This window comes from Podarcis bocagei, assembly GCF_964188305.1.
Source record: "Podarcis bocagei genome assembly, chromosome: 12".
Taxonomy (NCBI): Eukaryota; Metazoa; Chordata; class Lepidosauria; order Squamata; family Lacertidae; genus Podarcis; species Podarcis bocagei.
Genome location: NC_138137.1, coordinates 33,427,634 through 33,445,184, shown reverse-complemented (window position 1 = coordinate 33,445,184; position 17,551 = coordinate 33,427,634). Strand labels below are relative to the sequence as shown.

Genomic DNA, 17,551 nt, shown 5'->3' with positions numbered 1-17,551 from the left:
ATTGACTGTGCTGGCTGAGGCTGATGGGAGTTGTAGGCTGACAGATTCTACAGAGCATCGTGTTGGTTACCCCTGCATTAGACTGTCTGTGTCGCTCTCACATAATTCTATCAGCTGTGTTGGGGTAAGAACAGATGGAGGATCAAATTTTTCCATCTGCATAATAAAATCTCTCCTTGTAGACTGCAGGAATTATTTTTATCAACACAGCCAGCCCCACCCCCCAAATAAGCCCATATCAGGGCTTATGGCTTTTTATTTAAAACTACTGGATCTCCCCCTCTTTTATGTTCCAACCCCACACCTAATTCCTCTCCACTTTTAGCCCTTCACATCAACAAGTTAATAAATGGTCCAACTAGATTTAAACAATAACTATTGGTTCCACGTAAGTGATTTTTAAAAAGGGGGGATTTGAGGTTTCTGTATTGTCCGTACTTGTACTGTTTCTATGGCTGCAGCAATGTGAGTATTTAACATGAAGATGGGCTTACTGTTGCTTTTTAAAACAATAGGCTTCTACTGGATTGATCCTAACCAAGGCTGCACCATGGATGCCATTAGAGTTTATTGTGACTTCTCCACTGGTGAGACTTGCATCCATGCCAATCCAGAAAGCTTCCCAGCTAAGAACTGGTACAGCAGAAAGAACTCTGCCGAAAAGAAACATGTTTGGTTTGGAGAAACGATGAATGGCGGTACTCAGGTGAGTTTCCATACTGCATCCATTATGATAAATGTGTTCTCTAAGGCCAAAAACATTCTAGTAAGGAAGGCAAAAACCCCGCTGATTATTTTTTAATCCACACAACAGATACATTAACCCTGTTCATAAGAAGGGCTCCCCGGCTGGATCAGACCAGCAAACCATCTATTCCCACATTTTGCTTCCAACAGAGGGTGCATTTTGATACAGGGAGTTTGTGACCCTCCAGACTCACTGGACTCCAATCCTTCATTGTCCCCAGCCATAGCGACTATCTGGAGATTATGGAAGTTTCAGTCCAATGAGATCTGGAGTTGCACAGGTTTCCCACCCCAAGTCTACCACCTCTGAATCTCAAACTTCCATTTAGCATCATGAATTATCGCCATGGATAGGGATTGAGTGGGGTGAGGAAACAAACTCCCCGCTGCTGCTGCTGCTCCTTCTTTGGCCAGTGAGTGAGGCCCCTTGCCATGATGCTTTGCCTGGAGCTTCCCAGTGGCCTTGGACAAAACTTAAGTTCTGACGATTTCTTCTCAAATGCTGGTGGTACTCCGCCCCACCCCCCAATTGCCTTGCCCTTCAGAGGCCAAGGTGTTCCAAGTTGACTTATGTGCAAAATGTATTTCATAATATGCGTGTGATTTTTGACTGAAGCTTTCCCCTTCCCTTCCGTTTTTAGTTTGAGTACAACGAGGAAGGTGTAACTACCAAGGACATGGCCACCCAACTTGCCTTCATGCGACTACTGGCTAACCATGCTTCCCAGAACATCACTTACCACTGCAAGAACAGCATCGCTTACATGGATGCAGAAACAGGCAGCCTCAAGAGCGCTCTGTTAGTTCAGGGATCCAACGATGTCGAACTCCGAGCTGAAGGCAACGGCAGGTTCATGTACAATGTTCTTGAAGACGGCTGCTCTGTAAGTACCAGTTTCTTCCTGCTTATCAATATCTTTGAGTGTTACTGCCCTCCTACAGAGCCAGGTCACTTAATGTACTTGTTAGAATTGGGAGTCGTTAAGGGTTATTTTGTTTATGCAAGGTAAGTCTTCAGCTTTTTCAAGCACCTGTGAAAGGCACTACTAAAATCTCTCCCTATTGTAACACCAAGGGACAAGGGTGGCGCTGTGGGTTAAACCACAGAGCCTAAGGCTTGCCTATCAGAAGGTCGGCGGTTTGAATCCCCGCAACGGGGTGAGCTCCTGTTGCTCAGTCCCTGCTCCTGCCAACCTAGCAGTTCGAAAGCATGTCAAAGTGCAATTTGGCCAATCGGCGAAATTGGCCAAAATGTATAGATTAAAGAATAAGACATGCTGGAAATGCGGTGAAGTGGGGGGAGACCTTTACCATATGTGGTGGTTATGCAGTAAGGTGAAGGCCTTTTGGGAATTAATTTATAATGAGCTTAAAAAAATATTAAAATACACCTTTCCCAAGAGACCTGAGGCCTTTCTGCTGGGAATAATGGGCAAAGAAATAAAAAGTGAGGATAAAATAATATTCCTCTACGCCACCACAGCTGCAAGAATTCTGCTGGCACAAAATTGGAAATCGGAAACTGTACCTAGCATAAGTGATTGGCAGATTAAAATGGTAAATTACACCGAGCTGGATAGACTAACAGGCAGATTACGAGACCAAGATGAACAGAAATTCAAGAAAAATTGGAGTAAATTCTGGAATTATATTGGAACAGATTTATAAGATGATCTGGCGGGGAGAGAAAAACTCTATCAGCGACAATCTTAAGATTAAAAATAAATACGTAACCATGGAATTTATTAGAAACTTACCAAAAGGGTGGAGGGAAGTCAAAGACTTGACAGAGTATAAAACATTTTTTATTTCTATGATTTTGTATGTTCAATTCTTGTTTGCATAGAATGGGAAATGGAAATAATAATTTATGTTAATTTGTTTGTTTACATATTTGTTTGTCCTTTATTAAATATGAATAAAAATTTAATGAAGGGGGAAAAAACGAAAGCATGACAAAGTGCAAGTAGATAAATAGGTACGCTCCAGCGGGAAGGTAAACGGCGTCTCCATGCGCTGCTCTGGTTTGACGGAAGCGGCTTAGTCATGCTGGCTACATGGCCCGGAAAAACTGTCTATGGACAAACACTGGCTCCCTCAGCATGGGCCATGCTGGCTATGCCATTGGCTAGTGACAGAGGAGTCAAATATCTGGAGTGCCACAAGGTCCATGCAGACTGCCAATGGTGCTTCACACCCTACCTGTGTATTCCCAGTAGTCAGAGACATAATTTATAAGAAAAGCTTGACTTAGAGCCACCATGTATCAGTTACATGGGCCTTGGAAAATTAGCACACCTGGAGAGCGAAGACTATAAATTAGTTGACCTGTGGAATAACTCTGTTTAACTGCTACAGTGCTACCCATCTCATCCCTGCCCTGCCTTTTCTACAATAAAACCCCCCATTAGATGAAGGCCCAGACTGTAGTGCTTGCTGCACACACAGAGGCAATTTTTCACAAAATGTGAACAGGAAATACGTCTTTTGCAAAACTCTGAACACATGGTGGGCACTCACAGAAAAGCTGAAAGTGCCTGTTTGGAGTGCATCTCTCCTGTACAAAATGCTGTTACTAAAGCACCAGTGTACAGGCATCCGATTGAAAAGGAAATGTCATGAGAGTATGAGTGGTGTTAGTTCAAGAATTGGGCAGTGGTGCTTCAAAGGAGAAGGGTAAATAGAAGTGATGGGATGGAGATAGGAGGCCCCTGGCATGTTAGATGATGTGAAATGTGCCGGAGGGTTGGACTAGTGGGTGTATGTAGCAGGGAAGTGAAGCAGAACTCCTATTGATCAATCAGTGCCTGAATAACTGTTCTGACTACTATTTGCTATTGCTATCTTGCAGAGAAAGACGAACAAATGGGGCTCAACAATTATTGAATACAGAACAAACAAGCCATCTCGCTTGCCCATCCTTGACATTGCACCTTTGGACATTGGTGGCCCTGATCAAGAATTCAGTATCGACATTGGCCCAGTCTGTTTCAAATGAATGAACTAAAACTAACTTAAAACAAAACCAAAAAAAAAAAGTATTCTCTCTTTGCCATTTCTTCTTTTATACTGAAAGCTGACTCCTTCCATTTCTTCAGTTCATCTACTAGCTTAAAATCTGGGCGCAAGAGGAGAAGGATTTGTTGGAACGTTGTGCAATGCAATTTAATACAGCCCCAAAAAGGAATCAGAAGGTGTTTTTTTCCCCAAGATTTTGTCACCTTGTTGTGGAAAATGTCAGCCTTTGTGTAAAAAAACAAAACCAAAAAAACAAAAACCAAATAAAAAAATCCTGAAAGTCTGCACCACTTGTGGCCTTTGACTATCTTCCACAGAGGAAGTTTAAAACCACAACTTCCAAAGGTTTGAACTACCTCATACACTTCTAAGCCAAGTGTGATCCACATTCTTATACATATGATCTGAGGTGTTTTTGGTCCCGTGCGTAAGTGAAAGGTGCTGATTCAGTCTTATAGAGTATATAACCAATACTTGAACTTTAATGGTGCTAGAGTCATTTGGATAAGAAAAGAAAAGAAAAAACACACCACTTTTCTGTATTAAGTTGTATTGTTTCTTTGGAATCTGTCTCGGAATAAAGTCAGACTGTCCCATCTCACCCCCAGACTAAGCATGTGGATCATTTCTCTCCCACCCCATCCTCATTCTCTTCTCCCACATCAGGTGTCCGTTCTTTTAAATCTCATTTTCATCCTCTACAATGGGCAGAAAAGGAATCATCATTTCTCAAAAACAAATTGTACCTATTTTGTATATGTGAGATGTTTAAATAAATTGTGAAAAAAATTGAAATAAAGCATGTCCACTGTTCCAAAAGAAACCACTGAATGAGTAAAGTTCCTTGCTTAAATGCCTCAAGAGATATTTTCACATCTAATGTTTCCTTTCCAACTCGTGATTCTTCCCTATTAAAATGTAGAAAGTTAGCAAGATTCAGATGTGCTTCTGATGTGTTTTGACTACACCCAACCCCCCATGTTTTGGTTTTTCTGGTTCATCTGATGGTTGAATATGCTAAAGACTACTAACTTCATTACAATGAATAGGCCACTGCTTGCTATATACTAAACACCAATTAATACCCTTTCCAACAAACTATGCATATAAGCCAGTGTCTGTCTTGTTTTCGTATATCTTTGATATGCTCCGATTCTGTAAAACAAAGCATTTCCCAATCAAGTACGTCAATCTATTTTAGAAAGAGACACACAAAAAATTTCCACTCCAGAGTCCGTAACCAGTCAGACCTCAAATTCTACTCACAATTGCATCAGCATTCCCTCTTTTTACCAGGTGTATTCTCTACTTTTGTTTTCCATACAAACAAATCCATAAAGGCCACACAACCCTCAAAGAAGCCACAGTCCTCATCACACAACGTCACACAAATTAAGTGCACTACAAAGCACATACCATTGATTTCAAAGGTATTTATTTCTAACAAGAAACGTTTAACAAAGTTGTATCGGCTCTGGGCAGGCTGCACTTGGAGTACAGAGCCCAGTTTCGGATGCCACATTTTAAGAATGACATTGTGTCCAAAGGAAGTGTGGCCAGGATGATGACTGATCTAGAAACCCAACTTTGAAAAAGCTGGGTATGTTTAGTCTTGAGAAGCAAAGGTTAGCTGTCTTCAAAGATCGAAGAACTGCCATACAGTTAGAGCAGGCTTGTTTCCTGTTCCTCCAGAAGGCAGGATGAGAACCAAGGTATGGAAATGGAAGGCAATTGTTGTTGTTTAGTCATTTAGTCGTATCCGACTCTTCGTGACCCCATGGACCAGAGCACGCCAGGCACTTCTGTCTTCCACTGCCTCCCGCAGTTTGGTCAGGCAATTGGTCAGGGAATTGGTCAGTTTAGAAGGCAATTAGATTTCAGCAAAGGATCAGAAGCCTCCTTGTGGTAACAGCTGTTTAACCATGGATCAGGCTGTCTTGGGAGGTGAGGTACTGCCCTTCACTAGGTATTGAAGTAAAGGTTGCTTGCCGTCTGTCAGAGACGCTATAATCACATCCTATATTGTAGATGCTGCATCTCATGGAGGTTGACTAAGGATCTTACAGCTCCATGAGCCTGTGATCTAAGAGCAAATCTACACATTGAGGAAAAGCCAGTGGTACACTCATCTTCTGAAGCACCATAGGAAATAAACAGATGTTTGCTCCTAATGTCAAAAGCACTTTGCTCTTGGAAAGCTAGCAATGAAGGTTTCCTAACCTCCCCAACATGCTAATTTTCTATATGCAGGTAGGGTTTTGGTTTTGTTGTTGTTGTTAGCTAAGAAGCACTCAGACATGAAACAGTCCAAAAGGGCTGTATCACCTGCTTTTTCTGACTGCAGCAATGGGTTCACTTAGTGATATGAATGGAATTGTTTCAGAGTACAGTGGATTTATGCTATTGGTTTTTTTATCAGCCCCATCATCTCATGATGAGGTTTAACTGGAAGATCATCTTGTGAATGAGTCCCCCAATATGTTTCAGGGTGTTGCATTACTTCTCACTCTGAAAGCCAAATTCTAGGATTGCCAGATGATGATGAATTCTGCTGGATCTGTTTGTAAGTTCATCCTCCATTTGGCTTTCATGTAAATTTAATTACAGGAAAGACAAATCCACCCAAAGTCATTTTAGAAATTCATTGCAATCTTCATTCTTCTGACTTTGCTTTCCTGGATCTTTATAAAGAGACCATGTGCCTGATGCTATTCATAGGGCCAGTAAATTCTGCTACAATGGCACAGTTGTTGAACAATTTTTAAGAATTCAGTGGTGCCTGACTTCAAGAAGATGTTTCTGAACTACCGGAAAAAGAATTTCATTCATTTAGTAAACAATCTGTTCAGCAAGATAATTTTTTTGTCTAGTTCTTTAAAGGCATAAGATGATCACAGTACTGAGAGGTGGCCATCATTTGACTAAAATCAGGCAACAACAATAGTTTTTATTATTTATATGCTACCCATCTGACTGGGCTGTCCCAGCCACTCTGGACAGCTCCCAACAAAATGTTAAAAACACAATAAAGCATCAACCATTAAATCTTCCTTGAACAGGCCTACCTGCAGATGTCTTCAAAAAGTTGTTTATCTGTTTGATATCTGGTGTAAAAGGACTGATACAAAAAGCATCCCACCCCAGCAAGGTTTTGCATCTGGTCCTTGCTGAATATTATATTATAAATATTAAATATTACATTTGTAGCCCACATTTCCTCCAGGAGATCTTGGTGGCATGCATGGGTCTTCTTCCTCCTTGTCCCGTTTTTTCCTCACAACAGCTCTGAGAAGTAGCTTAGGTGATGTACTGGCCCGTGGTCACCTAATGAGCATCAGGGCTGAGGGGAGATTTGAATCCTGGTCTCCCAGAACTTACCTTGACATTCTAACCACTGCACCACACTGGCTCTAGATTATTATTATTATTTATTATTAAGAAGAAGAAATGCATAGTAGAATACAGATCATCATAAAATACAGATTCTTAACAGAGACAGCATAAAAAGTACGGGAAGAGAAAATCAGCAGCGGGTTCTCTAAAATACAAAGAATACAGTAGTACCTCGGGTCAAGAACTTAATTCATTCTGGAGGTCCATTCTGAACCTGAAACTGTTCTTAACCTGAAGCACCACTTTAGCTAATGGGACCTCCTGCTGCCACCACGCCACCGCTGCACGATTTCTGTTCTCATCCTGAAGCAAAGTTCTTAACCTGAGGTAATATTTCTGGGTTAACAGAGTCTGTAACCTGAAGCATATGTAACCTGAAGTGTGTGTAACCTGAGGTATCACTGTAGTGCACAAATGAAGAATCTTCTCTCTAGCCAAAGTACCGTAGATTCTGGCGTATTAGGCGTCTGGGCGTATAAGACAACCCCCAACTTTTGCTGTTCAGTCTTAGAATTTTAGAGTTATAGCGTTTGAGTGCCACCAGGGGCAGAGCGCGCACCCCTCCGCTGCCTCTTCCATCGCAGCAGCAGAAGCCTGAGGCGAGGCGTTTGGCGGGCGGGCGAGCGCCACGCTCGGAAGGATTTTCCGCATCCCCTTCTGTAGGGAGGGAGGGGGAGCGACAGCAGAAGGGGAGCCTCTGCTCACCAGCTCCCTCTCCTCCTTCCCAGCGCGTATACCTGGCGTATAAGATGACCCCCGACTTTTGGGGTGATTTTCCAGGGATAAAAAGTCGTCTTGTACGCCGGAACATACGGTAACTATTAATCCCAGCCAGCCACAGAAAATGACAGGCCCTCCCAGCTCTCACCTGGGAGCTTTCCTTTCCCAGCCTCTCACCCCGGGGGGTCTTCAGTTTCCTGCCTCTCACCGAGGCTGCTTCCACCATCTATCTGTCACTTTCATGAGGGTCCACACCTTGGCCCCCAATAGCATCCCAGAAGAGGGGACACCTCTACCCCCTGAGGTGAGTCCCATGGGCATTGGCCCATCACTGCCTGCGGCACACCTGTCCATATCTGAGGATATCTCTGAGGAAGATAGGGATCCCTGTCCCCAATCTGGAGCAGTTCTCTGTACACACAAGCAGACCGATCTAGAGCAAAGTTATCCACAATGGAACATGGTTTTTAAAGGCCACTTCATAAAGAAAAATGAGGTGCCTTTCTGGACGCATCCTTTATTAATGGAAAATGCAGCATAGTCTATCACCTGAAGGATTGGAAAAGACAAAGTGAGCTCAAAATATTTTTTTTGTTGATTGAAAGTTCTCAGTGCTATTTTAAAATTGCTGCACTTTCTTGGGCAAGTGTCTCCCATTCTGAAAAATTTAAAAGCCACTTGCAGCCATCGAAGGGTAGCAGTTTTGTGTCATTGATCAAAACAGAAGCCATCATTCACTGAATAGCTGCCTATCACAAAACTAGTTAAAGGCACAGGAGCCTGGCAAGGGATGGGAAGACAATGACTTTGGGGGGCAGCAACTGATAGAATCCCTACCACCTAGCAATTCTGTACAAATATCAGTTAATTTTAACACACCCTATCCTCAAAAAACTATGTTTAATTTCATTGCTTTGTTCCAATATGTGGGAATTATTATTTTTTATTTGAATTCAAATTATTAATTACAAAGAAAGAAACCAAAGTTTAACAGCACTTGTCTAAGCAGAAATAAGGCCAACTTCAGTGGGGTTCTCTCCCAGCTAGGGGTGTGGGAGAGATTTTATTCAGTTCGCATTTAAAGCTGAATTGATCAAATTTGCACTTTCTGAAACAAAATGAGAACCAAAGCAGAACTTTTCGAAATTTGCACTTATCCATAATTTGCGATGAAGTTATCCAAGCAATGTTTGCAAAAAATAAAAATAAAAATGCATATATTAGGGGGAAATAAAAATGAATACATTTGTGAAAATAACACGCAGAAATTAATTATATTATGAGAAATTGTTTGCAAAAAGTGTATGTGAGTCAAAACGTGCACATGAAACTGCTGAAGAATTTTCATGAGGTTTTTGGGGTGGGGTTGCAAATTGTTTCAGAAATGTGGAGAACCGAATTTAAAATGGGTAACTGAGAGAGCTGAAATTGACAGATTCTCCCGTCCCTCCCGCCAGCTAAGTGCTTATAGGATTGCAGCCTAAATCAGTCTTGTTTTCAATGCAACGGCTATAGACTGCCACCTGTTGTCTTGCAAAGGAAGTGTTGGAATACGCGGGATCTGTCTTTTTGGCACCATCAGCTATTACAGGACTTGAAGCAAGGTACGCTCCAGGGGGCGGGGCAGGGTGCTCAGAGGGCCACCCTCCTCTCTGTTGTCACAACTACCCATTCTTAAACTTCTTTAGACCACTTAAAGTTGCGATACTGCAATTTACTCTAGGGTGCTGCTAGTTCCACTGAACCCTGTGGAATTGCATGGCAAGCTTCTTCAGTCACATTTTTCTCTCAGTAATACAATTTAGGTAATACCACATCCTAGTTTTCAGCAACAACAAACATGCAAAAGATAAATTCAGCTATAGGTGCCACATTCTCCCTGATTTTTATGAAAATGTTTACCAAATGCAGACTGGGCATTCGAATCTTTGAAAACTTTTCCGTGGCTGTCCTAATGTAGCAGGTTAAAATGTTCCATTTAAAAAAAAAATAATCCTTCTCTTGTCCAAGGGGTGGCAGCCTTAACACACATGTTGGATTAGAGAGCAGGATTCTTTAATTCACGGACATGCTGAGGTATGCACAAGTTATTCTATTTATTTATTGTAGATGTCATCAAGTAAACGTTAGTTGTAATTATGTATTTTGGCAGCATCCTAGACATTCTTATACGTTTTGAAAAATATTAGAGAGAGGCATGTCTTCCAGCAAGCATATGTAACCTCTGGCTTGGCTCTACCGGGTTTAGCTGAAATAAAACTTGCAAATATTTGAATGGGGGGGGGGGATTCAGAAGAGTCACAGTTGTATTGAATAATAACACATAGATCAAAACACATAAGTAATATATTTAAAACAAGAACAATGCACCCAATAGCCCCCAAGAAAATATGTACAGTGGTACCTCGGGTTACATACGCTTCAGGTTACAGACTCCACTAACCCAGAAATATTACCTCGGGTTAAGAACTTTGCTTCAGGATGAGAACAGAAATCGTGCAGCGGAGGCGCTGTTGCAGCAGGAGGCCCCATTAGCTAAAGTGGTGCTTCAGGTTAAGTACAGTTTCAGGTTAAGGACAGACCTCCAGAACAAATTAGGTACTTAACCTGAGGTGCCACTGTAATTCTTGCTTACAAACTTTGTAGCTAGCCAGTCCAAAGCTTCTTGCAGCTCACCAGGGCACTTCAGAGCTACTTCTGTGTAGATAGGGTTTATCTCAAAGCTGCTGGGAAAACAGCAGCAGCAGCAGGCAAACATATAAGTTGCAGCTTGAAGGATATAATCTTGCAATATGCAAATAAAACTAAAACTGTATAAACACTGCCTTGAGGCATATGCTGCAGACATGGTATCTTCTTTCCGGTCATAAATTATTACTCATGTTAAGCTTTGTTTTGGAGAAATCCTTGACAGTTTTGGATGTAATCTTAAGATTATATTGGGGGGGGGGCCTAACAGATGGACAACAAACATGGATTCTGTGAGCATTTATACTTGCTTAAGAGACTAGAAGGCTAGAAGGACAGGCACACACACACACACACACACACACACACACACACACACACACACACACACCTTGTCCATGGTCTGATGATCTGACTGTCCTTTCCATTTTGAATGCATAGTTTGTATTCATCATACCTATTCAGACATATGGACTGCATGCTGTATATTAATGTATATGTCTACATTAAGTTTCCCTTTCTTTCTGTTATATTTTCAAATAAAGATTAAAAAACAACAACAAATAAAATAGTAGAGAGAAAATGATTCCACAACCACTTGCTAGTTAAATATGCCAATACATTCAATTTAGTTTTCTTTTACAAGGCGATAACCACAGACTCCTCCCTGCCCTGTGCTCTTGACTTCATACTGTAGTCTTCACTGGGGGACTCCTGACCCCTTGTCAGGAATAAACTTAACCAGGCTGCTTTCAGATTGGCACCTGACATTTACCTCTCACTCCCTTTCAGTGCTTTGCTGATGATGCAATTGGAATGTACCGTCAACATCAAGGAGGGCATTTCCCCTTTTAAAAATATGGAACATGCTGCAGGACGGGAGTTTCCTTGGCACTGACTTTTGACGTCTTTTTGGCATCAGATGTAGATGTTTTCATTCTCCTATAAATTTCAGGGAACACACTGGTTGTATCTGCAGCTATTTTAACTAGGAGTTTGGTGATCATCTTGTGTTTTGCAAGGGAGACAGTATTTTAGTGTTCTATCCATGATGAGATGATCATGTGCTATTTTTAGTTTGCCAGTATTGATTTTAATTCAGTATTTTTTGAATTGTGCTGTATGAATTTTTCTACTGTGTGAGTCACTTGTGATACCTTTAAAAAAAGTGATAGTAATAATCCATCGACACCAATGGGCATTCCTGATGTGCTGATTTGGCTCTGATTTTGACCCTTCTCCTTGTCCTACCCACTCCCAGATTGCTGTTGAACAGACAAATGGCTTTTGTGATGGTGCCAGGAAACACCCCTGTCATTTTTGCTACTTGCCTTTCCCACTGTTCTTCCTGACCATAGTAAATAAAAAATCAAAAAATGAGAACGCCTAGCAAAATGACCCATGTGTGCTCTGCTGTGAGTCAACAGGTGTGGTACTGAAGATACCCCAGATATATGGCTCCTCCAAATGACCTGTTAGTTTAGAATTCATCCCGATATGCTTGCACAAAAATTACACAGAGGTTAGGTGGATTGTGAGTGGAGTGAACTGACCAGACCAGTTACGTCATGCTGGTTTTTTTAAGGATGTTTTAGCTATGGTCAGTATATTTTAAAATGTACTGCAGCATTGGTGCTGTTTCATTGGCCTGAAAACCACTTTGGAACTACAGGTAGGGTAAAAAGTTGTATATAAAGATCACAACTATGTGTTGCCCAGAAGCAACTGTAATTTGTTTGTGGCAGAAGCAGGCTTTTGATGCACTTGGTTGGACAGATAGGAAGACACTTCTTCACACATGATTTAACTTACAGAATTCAGGAACCACAAGAGAGCAGTGATGGCCACTAAATAGCTTTCTTAAAATACTTGAGGGAAATGAAAGGCCTGCTGAAGGCTATCAGCCATGCTAGCTAATAGGTGGGATGTCGGTGTGTTGTAGTGATTAGAGTGTCAGACTAGGCCCTGCAAGACCAGGATTCAAATCCCCACTCCACTATGAAATTCACTGGGTGACCAGTCAATGTGTCTCTGTCCAATTTACCTCATAGGATTATTATGGGGATTAAACGAGGATGGGGAGTGAACTGTGTATGCCACCTGGAGCTCTTTGGAGAAAAAGGTAGCAAATAAAGGCAATAAGTAAGTAAGCGAGTCAATGATAATTGAATGAAATCTCTGTGTTCAGGGGCAATTCAGCTGATGCATGGCAAGGGAAAGCTGTTGCCTCAAAGCCGAGCTTGTAGCTTTCCCAAAGGTGCTTAGTTCCTTGTTGTTTAAAAAAGAAACACAGTTCTGAAGAACATGGACCCCCTTTACATGGTAGACCTCAGTTTAGTAGTAGAGCATGCAAAATAACTCCATGCAAACCCTGGCCTCTCCCAACAGGGTTGGAAGTCTCCATGCCTTGCCCCAAAAGTGGAATGTTCAAGGTGCCCTGTAATAATTGATGTTGGTACAGCCTAATTAGGATGTTTCAAAAGTTGGGTGAATTAGTGACTGTGTTTGAAGGCAAAACACAGCACACCTTCCACATTAGTAATACATTGAGGCTTTAACCCAGTAAGACAGACAAGGTCAAAAGGGTGTGATGTGGGCCAAGAGTTTTCGTACAACATATCTGCCTCCTCAGAAGAAACTAATGAAAACCAATTGAACCTAACTGGAGAAGCAGTGAGTTCAGGTGCCCCCATTAGAGAGCTGCCATGCCAGTTATTTCCAGACTGGATCAGATGTGAGTGATTTCATCAGAAAATGCTTTTCAAACGGTTCACAAAAAGGCTTGCAAGAGCCTGTCCACTTCAACTAGACCAGCAAGCATTCTCATTGTATGGTTTATATCACTTGTTGAAGACACACCTCTTTACCCTGGCTTTTGACATTTACAATTCATGTGATTCTGTTGGCAGTACATTCTTTGGTTTGTTTTACATTGTTTTGTTGTATGTTAATGTTTAATTTTGCAACCTTCCCTGGGACATTATGGGGAAGGGTGGATTAAAAGTCTCTTACAGTATATAAGTAAAATAATGTCATCACTAGGGATGTGGAAGAAATTAAAATCAGTTCGCATTTAAAGGCAAACTTACCTAAATTGCACTTTCCAAACCAACATGGGGATTAACATGCAACAGTTCTTTCAAATTTGCACTTCTCTGAATTTTGCAATGCAGTTCTCCAACCAAGTAATGTGTGCAAAAATGCATTGTATTAAGGAAAATTGCTTTGTAGAAATGTGTATACAAAATAGCTCTGCCTGATTCCACCAGTTCAATGCAATGGCAGCTGGGAAGAAATTGCCCTGCCTGTTCTCATTTCCAGTCTTGCATGGCAGGAACTCTATGCCTGAACACATATGTGGAGCCACTTCTTTTTCTCTTTTTTTCAAGCCCCAGCTCAAAATCATTTCTTTAAAGCCTCTATCTTGGGACCCCTGCTAGACTGGCATTCTGTTATGGCTGCATTCTGCAACATGTTCTTGCCACAATAATTGTGAATGAGTGGTGGATTTTTTTATGCTTTATGTGTTATTCAGTAGTGCTTCTTCCCTGATGTTAACATTATTGCTGTCTGGGCAAACTATTGTGCAACAGAAATAAACCAGAGCATTTGTGGTATTCAAATTTAGAAGAAAGCCGCAGGATTAACACTGACTGGAAATGAAGCAATGTGGCTACCCTCCTGGAGCTGTTGTATGGACAAGTATTACTGAAAGCAGGATCGCATATGACCACTCTGAGAGCATCAAGAGCACAAAGCATCATGAACGGACAATAAAAAGGATATCTGGAGGTACATTCATTTTACACAGCCTGGTCTCATTTTTGTTTAATCAGAGGAGAAAGCAGTCAGGCTTCCTCTTGAATAAGAATGCATTGTTTTACAGCCTTAGCCCTCTTCACCCACAACTGAAACAAAGTCTAAGACTGCAATCTTACACACCAGGGAAATACCCCTCACCCCAGCATTTTTTCCTCCTTTCTAACATATCACCCATTTTATTAGTTATTACGAAAATAAAGGTCAAAAATAGACATAGTGCTGTGTTGAACAAAAAATTGTAAACTTCTGTGACCAGCTCCCTGGTTTGTCCTCCCTGATGAAGACACAAATCATCCCCTACCAAAGGGTATAACAATAATAACCACATGCATATATAATTCTACCCCTTCCCCTTTAAGGTGTTGCTTGCCTATTGAAACCTACAATCTAAAAAAGCTACATGCAGACCAGAACTGCCAGCTTCAGATCTCACCTATATGGCTTGTCCAAAGTATCCACATTCAATGAGAGTATAGTGCTCAGCAGAACTATAGTCTAGATATGCCATGCCTGAGTTGTCCATCAGCACGTAAAGGCAACCAGTTTTCAGCTTTCTCCAGCAATCATAAATCAGCCATTCCTTTGTTTTAGCAAATACTAAGAGAACAAAAATTCCCATGGTTCTTTGTTTGTGTTGTTAAAAGAATTCAAAAGTCACATCAATAAATAAACATTACATTCACAATTCTTAACACTGTAAACATTTTTACATGGGATTCGTTAAGGCAGATGAAGCAAAAACAATGGACAAAGGAAGTTCTCATGTCACCAGAGTATTTTTGAGAGCTATGAATTCTAGCTAAAAACAGCCTCCACAAAGTCTAGGGAATTATTCCCCTGGGAACCTTTCAGCAAATATGGGAAATAAATTCAAATAATGTGTTGTGCTAATGTTTACATTTGTTAGTAGAGCATCGTCAAGGATCAAAGGACGGCTGCTATTCAGCAACCAAATGCAATGAAACCAGCAAGGCTTTTGCAAGTCTGTCCTATCTCATTAACCTTTTAGTTATTTGTGTGCCAATAAGCAAATAGAGATGATACAGTCAACTCTGTGCACTTAAATTTCAAAATGACTCCTGAGTAAGCAGTCAGAGGATTGAGACTGAGATCAAGTGAGAGCTCCTCTTATTGATCAGTAATTGGCAAAGGAGCATGAAAGAGAGAGTAGAAATGAATGGACATATTTTTCTAGTGGGGGGTTGTAGAAAGTGGACCTCTGCTTCTTAATTTGTTCATAAATGATCTAGAGTTAAGGGTTAGCAGTGAGGTAGCAAAGTTTGCTGATGATACCAAATTGTTTAGGATGGTTCAAACAAAAGGAGACTGTGAGGAGCTCCAAAAGGATCTCTCCAAACTGATTTCATGTATATGCTAATAGTGTCTGAACTGATGGCAAGTGACCAGGCAAGAGGCTTTTAAGGCACAGTGCATAGCTCAACAAAGATGTCAACCCAGTGGGCAGCAGCCGTGAAGAAGGCAAATCCCAAGTTAAGGATAATTAGCCAAGGGATGGAAGATAAAACTGCCAGTACCATAACGCCATTATGCAAAGGTATGGGGAAGTATCCTGTGTACAGGCTGTAGTCAGCTCAACTCAAAAAAGACATTGCAGCAGAGCTGGGAAAAGTTCGGAAAACAGCCAAGTGTCTGGAGCAGCTCCCTATGACAATAGGATTACAACATTGGGGGCTTTTTAGTTTAGAAAAAAGGCAAGAAGAGACATATTTGAGCTGCATCGGTTATGCATGGTGTGGAGCAAACGAATACAAGGAAGATATGCGGGCAGGTGGCCATTTCTGTTCCTAACCCTGAAACAAAATAGAATAAAAAAATACCAAGTTGTCAGTATGTCCAGTGGTTCAGGAAAAGTAATTAAGCACACAGGGTTGTCATTGATGCTTTCAACAGGTGAATGGGGCTAAAACTGAGGCGGACCTTCAAAAGATGATGCAGCAATGACTATGGCAGAGAACTAAAGAAAAATGACATGTAGGGCAGGGTCACTAAAAGGAAATACTGTAACCACGCCAGAGTTCAAGTAAAGTCGCGGCACTGCCTCACCCCTCTGAAAACACTCGGGGATTTGCAACCCTAAGTAAGATGTGCTGACGGACAGCGGCCAACTTGGGTGACTTTTAATGTACTGTAAGTCCAGTTCCTGGAGGGTGGGCCGGGCTGCCAAGGGCTGGTTAGTCAACGTAGCTCTCGTTGCCTCCGGCACTACCTGTCCCGGAGGGGTGGTGGCAAGCGGGAAAGGGCTATCCTGCCCTGCCCATGGGCTTCCCACCTCTGCCCGGGCCTGCCCCACAGAGTGACGGTGCCCGGAGAGACTTTGATCCCCACCCACGGGAGCGGCGTCCCCTTCCTTTTGCCAAGCCAGCAGAGCAGGTTAGGCAGGTGGAGGAGGAGGAAGCGGCTGCTGCCCCCACGTCCAATGCGAACACCCGAGTCGGGCGGGCTGAGGGAAAGAAGTTCGCTTCTTTCGCCAAGTTTCGCTTTCCCCCTCTCCCCGCCGCCCTTGTTCGCGTGAGAGAGAGGCGCGAGGACTCGCCCGCTCCCCTCCATGGCTGCGGCAGAGGAGGGGCCAGGCGCCGGGGCGCCGCCGCGAGGGGCGGTAGCGGACCAGCCGCCGCCGCCGCATCAGCAGCGCGAGGGGGGCGCGGATGGCCGTTGGGGGCAACGGCAGCAGCTACAGCCGCCGCTTCAGGAACCGGACGGGAAAGCGGGCGCTCCCCTGGCTGCTGAGGTGAAGCGGCGGCGCCCGGACGAGGAGGAAGGGGAGGGGGCCGCGCTTCTGCCGCCGCCGCTGCTCTTGAGCGAAGCGGAGGAAGAGGACACCGACGACCCGCCTGCCTCCGCGGGGCTCTCCTCCCTAGGCTTCTCTCCCCTGCGCTGGTGGCGGCGGCAGAAGCTGCGGCTCTTCCTCTCACCTCCGCCGTCCCCGCTGGGGACCCAGCGCAGCTGCCCGTGCGCCGCCGCCCGCTCCTTCGCGCACTGTTGTCATGGAGGAGCCAAGATGGCGGCCCTGGCCTACACCTTGGGCAAGCGCGAGATCAACCACTACTTCAGCGTGAGGAGCGCCAAGGCGCTGGCGCTGGGCGCCGTCCTGCTGCTCGCCGCCTGCCACGCCGCCTCGCGCCGGTACCGAGGTGAGGAAGGG

At 43.1% G+C, this 17,551-nt stretch overlaps 2 protein-coding genes and 1 long non-coding RNA gene across 3 annotated transcripts in view; 2 read left to right on the top strand and 1 right to left on the bottom strand.

Moving 5' to 3' along the window:
- The window catches only part of COL1A2 (collagen type I alpha 2 chain), a 67,050-nt gene extending 63,000 nt beyond the window's left edge, over positions 1–4,050 (top strand). The window contains exons 48-50 of the mRNA XM_081163063.1: positions 516–706; positions 1,389–1,631; positions 3,599–4,050. Of these exons, the coding sequence (XP_081019189.1) occupies positions 516–706; positions 1,389–1,631; positions 3,599–3,745 (581 nt within the window). The 3' untranslated portion in view covers positions 3,746–4,050. The remainder of the gene's footprint in view (positions 1–515; positions 707–1,388; positions 1,632–3,598) is intronic.
- A 1,133-nt stretch (positions 4,051–5,183) lies between these two features.
- On the bottom strand, positions 5,184–17,388 carry LOC308569337. The gene is made up of 3 exons (XR_014000671.1): positions 17,322–17,388; positions 14,822–16,199; positions 5,184–6,569 (listed from the first exon to the last, which is right to left on the bottom strand). It is a non-coding gene; the product is annotated as an uncharacterized lncRNA (long non-coding RNA).
- CASD1 (CAS1 domain containing 1) overlaps positions 16,985–17,551 on the top strand; it is a 31,538-nt gene continuing 30,971 nt past the window's right edge. Inside the window, exon 1 of the mRNA XM_081163077.1 lies at positions 16,985–17,540. Coding sequence (XP_081019203.1) covers positions 17,408–17,540 — 133 coding nt within the window. The 5' untranslated portion in view covers positions 16,985–17,407. The remainder of the gene's footprint in view (positions 17,541–17,551) is intronic.